At 35.8% G+C, this 8996-nt stretch overlaps 1 protein-coding gene across 1 annotated transcript in view; it reads left to right on the top strand.

The window, feature by feature from the left end:
• Window positions 1-7629: 7629 nt before the first annotated feature.
• LOC107597675 (anaphase-promoting complex subunit 1-like) overlaps window positions 7630-8996 on the top strand; it is an 81768-nt gene continuing 80401 nt past the window's right edge. The window contains 2 exon segments of the mRNA XM_016288840.1: window positions 7630-7795; window positions 8263-8330. Coding sequence (XP_016144326.1) covers window positions 7733-7795; window positions 8263-8330 — 131 coding nt within the window. The 5' untranslated portion in view covers window positions 7630-7732.

The following is an 8996-nucleotide window of genomic DNA, read 5'->3' as shown; positions in this document are numbered from 1 at the left end:
TTTGCACAATTGATGACACTGTGGACCTGTTTACATTAGGCTGTGCTCTTCGACCAGCCTCTTCCATTGTAAAACCACGATTTATGACATGATCCATAAGTGTGGCTCTGATTTCATCAGAGACTCTGACTCTTCTATTTCCACATCTTCCTCTATTATGTCTTCCTCTAACTCCACCACCACGTATTCTTACACGTCTTCCAATTACATGTCTTCCACGAGCATGTTGCTGCAGTTCAGGGTTGTGGAAGTCCTCCATTCTTAGTGATTGTGCTGTGGGCAATCTACATATATATGCTCCCAAACTTGATTGGTTAAATGGTTGAATGGTTGATTCAAATTGTATTGCAATTAGAGGTCATTTGCCAATTTAGCAGACATTACAAACAATGTCAATGTCAGATATTTATGGAATATACATGCGTGTATACCAATTTTTCATAATTGAATGGATCGTTTTGAATGTGATGGCTTACACGATGAAAAATGTTTGAGAAGTTGTGAAGAATTTGACCGTTTAAGTGAGAATCGGCTCATCAGTTTTGATCAACAAGCCATATGCAATTAGTTGCATTTGCAATTTGCTCAAATCAATAAGAAATTCCAATCTGATGTGAACAAGAAGCTAATTGTTCAGAGATCTGAACTTATTGTTTCGGGAAAAAAAAGTTTCATTCGAGAATTGAGCCAAAGCAATTGAGAAAAACTGTAATACTGTCAAGTCACTTTTAAAAAGACAGATGATAGATAGAATCTTAAAATGAAGGTTCTTTATTGCCATCGATGGTCCATGAAGAACCTTTAACATCCATGGAACCTTGGCTTTCCATTCCACAAAAATGATTTACAGTTAAAAAAAAAGTTTCTTTAGATTATTAAAATGTTCTTCACAAATTAAAATAAAAAATGGGAATGATCGAATGAGATAGATAGATAGATAGATAGATAGACAGACAGACAGACAGACAGACAGACAGACAGACAGATAGATAGATAGATAGATAGATAGATAGATAGATAGATAGATAGATAGATAGATAGATAGATAGATAGATAGATAGATAGATACCCAGATCGATAGATCGATAGATAGATAGCAAGATAGATAGATACCCAGATCAATAGATATATAGATAGATAGGTAGACAGATAGATGGATAGATAGATAGATACCCAGATCAATAGATATATAGATAGATAGATAGATAGATAGATAGATAGATAGATAGATAGATAGATAGATAGATAGAAAGATAGACAGATAGACAGATAGATAGATAGATAGATAGATTTTAAACATATCAGTAAGGATTTCTCTGTGGGTTGCTGTGGTTTACCCTCATCTTAACACTGATTCAATCCCTTTGCTAACAGGATCACTCTCTGCATTAAATACATCACTGCCAAAATAATGAACAAACATGGTCAGTTGTTGAGAGCCACTAGTGACATAAACCAGACTCCTTTAAAGCATAAACACAGGAAATGTTTAAATGCATGAGTGTCCACCAAGACCCTAGAAACGGTCGTCCTGAACACACATTTTAGTTTGAACGGTCGTAATTTATTCTCATAATCAATAATATTATGTTAGCTTGCTGCTGGACTCGCATTAGGACCGTCCTCAATGTTTGAACAAAGGTACGGTGAGCCCTTTGGTTTTCACATTTATCTGCGGTAACAGTGACCTCTCGCCCTCTGACCTTAACAGCTTTATTTGATCTGGGGTCTCCTGGTGGATAAAGTGATTAATGAGGGATGCAGATTGCAGATGCAATGCCAATAAATCAAGTTTACAAATGGAATTTCTGTCTTTATTCTGTATTCACTGTAGCAGCCTTACATCAAGACTGAGTGTAAGTGTGAGACTTCCTTTGGCTGGATGAATTAGACTGTGAAGTTTAATATATAGTGTTAGGAGGTTGTTTAAATAAAAAAAATCAGCAATAGAAATAGTGATGCTTGACCATGCAAGCACCATTAACATGCAAGTTCAAGTCTCATGTGATTTCCTGACCCCTTTCCCTCCTGTCCTAATTGTTCCTGTCTGCTCTCTCAACGTACCTGTCAATAAAGTGTCAAAAGGCAATAGTAATATGTCCTTTAGGGATGCCTAACGAACTGAAAATGTTTGAAGACGTTTTAATTAAATCAATATGTTAATGTTAGGTCCCTAATATTTGGATTATTGACATTTGTCTGATATTCGTAGAGGAAGAGTCAGTTGTAATCTGTCAACACATCAATATCGACTTCCATTGTTGTCTTTATACTGCGATCCAAAATCCAGTGACAGATCAGTGAGACAAACCCTTAAGTGCATCCAAATTAATGCAGTAAATACATCTGTATATCTGGTCACAGAGGACATTAGCTTCAATAATGCTATCAGAGTGTCATTAGATCTGTTATGAAAGCTAAGGACAACAGTGTCATCTATCTATCTATCTATCTATCTATCTATCTATCTATCTATCTGTCTGTCTGTCTGTCTGTCTCTGTCTATCTATCTATGTCTATCTATCTATCATCATGTCTGTTTTTCTTTTGTTTATCATCTATCTATCTATCTATCTATCTATCTATCTATCTATCTATCTATCTATCTATCTATCTATCTATCTATCTATCTATCTATCTATCTATCTGTCTGTCTGTCTGTCTCTGTCTATCTATCTATGTCTATCTGTCTGTCTGAATTATACAAGACTGTACACAAAAACATTCACATACAACTCAATATTAAATGTTAATTGGCATAGAATATTTCAGGCCTCTGGGTTTTCCTATGACTAATAGTTTCATCTTTGCACACACTGACAAGAAAGTCAAACTGTTTTCCGAACGTCATCTCACACTTATGAACATCATACTGTTCCTTACCGGTTGCCTGTGTATTGCATATGCTCTTGACTTGGATATGACAGCTCTCAATCATTTGTGAAATATTTTTCTCTACACAACTCTGTCGTATCGTTCTTCATTCGATATTGACAATCTAGCTAAAGTTTAGCAGTGCATGCAGTGAAAAGACTTGGGTTCAGTCATACACAGAAACAATTTGAAGGACTGAAAATTAGTCCTGAGTTGACGCTTGCCATATGTGTGAGAGGGAGGAGCTTTATTGAAAAATAATCGAGTGAGATGACAACACTGGAGATACATTCATCCAGTCGCACACTATCTAGCGCACATTAAGAATCCCTGTGAGTCTACAGAGGAAGCATGCAACTCCTATTCTGACTCTATTGAATTCATATTGATCTCAGCACATCCATCTCTGTGTCAGAGTTTATGGGAAATAAAATGTCTGAAATTTACTACCACCTCAGAACCTCTATATAGTGGTTTCACTTGAACAGAATCTATTCCTCTATTCATTGCACAACAAATATACATATACAGATATGAGTCACTTATACACAGCATGCATCATGCTTGCATTAAATGCCAAGCAATTTTTGTAAAATTGATTTTCAATCATATATCACTTCCATTTAGAGAACTCAAATTCAACTTATTGTGACCTGCAGCCTTAAAGAGCTAATAGAATAAATAGTTTTATTAATAATCTGTGGCTTCGGGTTTTAGTGTGGTTGTTACTAGTTTATAACACCGATATGCAATTAATTTGTTCGTAATAAAGATTGACAACTATTGCAATAAATGTATAAATATAGTTGCAGAACTAGTATTTAATGTCTGTCTTATATTCCTTTATAAATAGAAAGATAAGAGCACTGGCCATCAAGAAAGAAAATGTAAAGAAAATGTATAGGATATCAGTACTATAAAAAAAAATTTAATTTCAATGCTGCCACTTTTTCACAAAATCTGTGGTTTAGGCTTTTGTGGACATTCACCCTGGAAATATCATGTTTTTGGACACATACACGACAATACTTGGGGTTAGTAATGGCGTGAGACAAGGAGGGATTTTGTCCCCAATTCTGTTTAATCTTTACATGGATGATCTATCTGAATGTTTGGATGCTTGTAAAACTGGGTTTATGATTGGGAATATTCTAGTGAATCATATTATGCATGCAGATGATCTTGTGGTGTTCAGTCCTAGCAGCGCTGGTCTTCAACAGCTTTTAACTATGTGTTCTGATTATGGTCTTGAACATGATATTTTATATAATCCTGATAAGAGTGTGGTTATGATTTGCGGAACTAAGGAGGATAAAAGTATAACATTTCCAGTTTTCAAGTTTATATCTAAATAGGAGTCTCACTGTGTGTGCTAAAGTAAAATACCGTGGACATTTCATCACTGAACGCATGACAGACGATGGGGATATTGAAAGGCAACGCCGTATGATGTATATGCAGGCGAATATACTTTTACGCAAATTTAGTTTCTGTTCAGATGAGGTGAAGCTGTCACTTTTTAAAGCATATTGTACAACACTTTATACTGCTCATCTGTGGTTCAACTATACAACATCTAGTTTACAGAAGCTGCAAGTAGCTTATAATGATGCAATGAGAATTTGACTAAAGAGACCTAGATGGCATAGTGCAAGTGAAATGTTTGTGAGTGCAAGGGTAATCACTTTTAAAGCACTGTTACGAAATCTTATGTATAGATTTATCTGCCGGCTAAATGCTTCAAAAAATGAGATTATTGTGGGTCTATCAAATATAAGGGTTAGTACTACACGGTATCAGGCAAAGCTGTGGAGACATTGGTATTGTTGTATTTTGTAACTTTTTATTGCGGTGGTAGATGCTGTGGGTTGTACATGTTGTCCTATTGTCTTGTTTTTTTTTTTTTTGGACCTTGAGCCTGTATTAAAGATTGATTGAATACTATGGTGTGATGTTCAGTCCCATGGTAATTACATCAAACAACCATGGTATTATCATCACTTTACCTTGAACACCGCCAGTACGACATGCGCGCGCCGCGTACTTCCAGAACGCAGCTCTCTGATTGGTCAGACGCTCGGAAGTGCGTCACGGGATAACAACATGTCCGCGTTCATTTGAAACAGTGTAGTGTGCTCAGTCGGTTTTCACTGCATACTTTGATGTGTTTGTATGTTGGGCTCAACGAGCAGGCGATTGCAGAGGGAGAGGCATCTGTCAAAGGGAAGGACCGCACTCCAGGACCGGAAGCTCGACTATTTGTTATTAGCAGGTAATTATTTGAGCGGATGTTGTTAGCAGTAGCGCTGCTGCTAATGCTGACAGGATGACAGACTCACTGCAATATAAAAACTGTGTAACTGTTGTTACAAGTGATAACAAAATCTAAGAGTTCTTGTGCAGTGTAATACATGCACGCATAGAAATAAAGATTAATATATGTGTGAAGATGAAGATGGATGGACAGTGAGAGTGGACGTTATATGTCTGGTTTAAACAGAGAAAGAAAGACATGGATACAAATATTATATAGCAATACTTTATGTAATATATTAAAGTTTACCTTGAAGTTATATCAGCTAAAACTAATAAGTAAAAATCAATAAAAACTGTATGTACATATTTAAATGAAACAAAATCTAGACTAAAGTTTTTAACTAAAATTAAAGTGGAAACAGAAAAAATATAATGTCGTTCAGAATATTAGCAAAAACTATAATAGTATATCAATAATACTAAAATAATAGGTGAGTATGGGTTATTGAACATTGAGGCATATTTAAAATATGGACAGACTAATAAATGCTCCAAAAGCGCCTGTGAGACATGTTGTATTTATGATATATATGATAATAATTAATGCAGACATATTGCTGCCATACTGAAGGTGGCATAAATGTCAATGCGTAACACAATGGTTTGTCTGTAAATATGTGTTTGTGTTTCACAGAAATAATGCTGATATTGGGAACTCATGTCGCACGTCTATGAAGAGAGAGCCACAATGATAGCCGCAGGCGAATTGCAGTCGTTTGTCCCGTTCGGTCGTGAGCACTGCAGAAATCACCCGAATGCTGCGAATCTCCAGCTGCGGCAGCTCCAGCCGGCCTCTGAGCTCTGGTCCTCTGACGGGGCGGCTGGACTCGTGGGATCCCTTCAGGAGGTCACTCTACAGGAGCGCGAGAAGGTCGTTGGTTTTTGACTTTGTTTCTACTGTGGAACAGATGTTTAGCAGTCTGTTCGCACTGCTCTTCTCCTTTAAAGGGGTCATAGGATGCACTTTTACAAGTTGTTTGAACTGAAATGTGTGTTGGCAGTGTGTGTACACAACCACCCTATAATGATAAAAATCCACCCAGTGTTTTTTTTTAATCTACTAAAATCTTTACCCCTTTCTCAAATCGAGCCGATCTCAGATGCAGGAAATCTTCCAGCAGAGCCATTGTCACCAGCGGGCATTTGTTAGTGCCATCAGGGATTTATTCAGCCGGACTGTCTTTTTTTTTAGCTCAGTGACTGATGATGTGTGGTAGTTGTCCATTTCATGAGGCATAATGGGTTATTTGGCACATGGACAGGAAAGGGGGGCGTTTTGGTTTTACTAACAGTATTTAGACAGCACAATTTACAGTTCTGGCTAATGCTGGCTTTGTTTTACATGAGCAAATTCTGGCATGTTGCCCCAGAGGCTTTTCCTACACATTTTAGACATATGCATTTATGATGTTGACGAGGGAAACAGGAGGGAAACTCTCTGATGCAATGCAAGGCACTAGTTTTTTTCCATAATAGAAAGAAGTTTGTTTGTTTGTTGTTTCATGCATAGTGTGTGGTAGTTGTCCGTTTCATGAGGTATAATGGGTTATTTGGCACGTGGACAGGAAAGGGGGGCGGTTTGGTTTTACTAACAGTATTTAGACAGCACAATTTACAGTTCTGGCTAATGCTGGCTTTGTTTTACATGAGCAAATTCTGGCATGTTGCCCCAGAGGCTTTTCTTTGTAATATTTAACAATAACAGTACTTTACCTTAGGAAAGAAAGTTTAAGGTTATCAACATTATTAAGTAAGCATTTGTATATCTGAGGTAAATTATGGTTGTGCAATCAGTAATTATTTTTAATTATGGCATACAGTTTCATGGTCGTGCGCTTGCATTCTCCATGGTCTTCTGTCCTGGAACTCCATCCAGAAATATATATTTTTTCAGTGGCCATGAAACTATATTTAGTATTTTTTAAAGTGACTATTTCATTGTGTCGTTTGCAGCATCATATTCAAGATGAGTCAGTCTCTGTAAAAATCTGCACCTCTGACAAAAACATGACAACCCCTTGTGATTTTTTCCCCCCTAATATTTTTGTTTTGGTGGCTTAATGTGAGAAATATTTCATAATGTGTCACCACATACACAACCTCCTAATTAAACCTACGATGGTCCCAGATAAACAGATGTTTTCTTTAGTAGAAGGACTGTATTTTTATATTTGATTCACTCACGTTGTTTGCGTCAGTAAGAGTCAGACTGACGTTCATGTAATTCAATTTAAACCATGTATTATTTCCTAATAAAGCTACTGGCCAACTGGTTGTAAAGTTTTCTTATTGACTTACCAAAACCATTCATTTGGCACTTGGAAAATGTTAGTCTTTGACATTGGGGAAAACCATTGAATTAACTTTATAATAATGACTTGGATGCGTTGTGGATCTTTGGACTTTTGACCTTAGAATGTGTCATATGTTAATGCTCTTGTTGTTCCCACTCATTGGTCCAGGTCTGTTTGAGTCCCGTCTCCAGTACGTTTCAGACAGCGCTCTGAGAGTAGTGTACACCTGCCACGAGCCCTCCATTATCATGACGTACGATACACAGCAGTGCACACACACTGTCTGGACCCTGCGCAAAGTCACACCTGAGGTATGTTTGCATCACTCAGACATTATGATATACATACCTTATGTTTCCAAGTTTTTATTTTAATGGTTAAAGCATGACATCATTATGTGAACTGTTAAAGTGCAGTCAAACGATTAATCGCGATTAATCACATCCAAAATAAAGGTTTTTGTTTACATACTATATGTATGTGTACTGTTTATCTTTATTATGTATATATAAATACACACACATGCATATAAAATATTTACATGTATATACATTTATACATTTATATTCTTATATTGTATATAAATATATTTAATATATAAACATAACATATTTTTCTTAAATATATACATGCATGTATTTGTATTAATATACATATACATAATAAATATACACATTATACGCACATACAGTATATTATGTAAGCAAAAACGTTTATTTTGAAGGCGATTAATCGCGATTAATCATTTGACAGCACTAGTTCTAATGTTTGATATTAGATCCCCGCCTCCCCGGGCCTTCACTCACGTGTTCACTCGCCCAGCATTTCAAACATGGCTGCTCTCAGGTATGTCCATGCAGGAGGTTACTGGATACGTTTGGAAAAACATACTATTCATGCTTTTTCTACAGTATGTATATTGTACACAGGATGCACATTTGCTGTAGGCAGTAGAAGTGTTATATGAAAAGTTGATTTATATACAGTCATTCAAAATTTTGAGGTGAGTAAGATTTATTTCTTGATAGAAAATATATATTTTTTCCCCAGCAAGGGGAAAATGTACCCATTACATTGATCAGAAGTGACAGTAAAGATATTTAAAATGTTGCAAAGATTCTATTTCAAATAAATGCTGTACTTTTTGAACTTTCTATTCATCAAAGAATTCTGAAAAAAACAATTAACGGTAATCACTGTTTCCACAAAGATATTAAGTAATTCTTTTCAACATTGGTAATAAGAAATGTTTCTTGAGCAGCAAATCAACATATTAAAATTATTTCTGAAAAATCATGTGACACTGAAGACTAAGGATGCTGAAAATTTTAGTTTTGCATCACATAAATGACATTTTAAAATAGAATCCAATAGACCTTGGTGAACATTAGAGACTTCTTTCATTAAAATATATTTTGTAAGATGTGTCTATTTAATTTGTCATTTGCAAATATAAAAAAATATATGAATTCATATATAAATTATAAACACATTTTTGTCTAATTGTGCTCT

The sequence above is a fragment of the Sinocyclocheilus grahami genome, unplaced genomic scaffold, assembly GCF_001515645.1.
Source record: "Sinocyclocheilus grahami isolate Dianchi unplaced genomic scaffold, SAMN03320097.WGS_v1.1 scaffold234.1, whole genome shotgun sequence".
NCBI classification, from domain to species: domain Eukaryota; kingdom Metazoa; phylum Chordata; class Actinopteri; order Cypriniformes; family Cyprinidae; genus Sinocyclocheilus; species Sinocyclocheilus grahami.
Note: the sequence above shows the minus strand (reverse complement) of the source record. Positions and strands in the feature narration are given on the sequence as shown.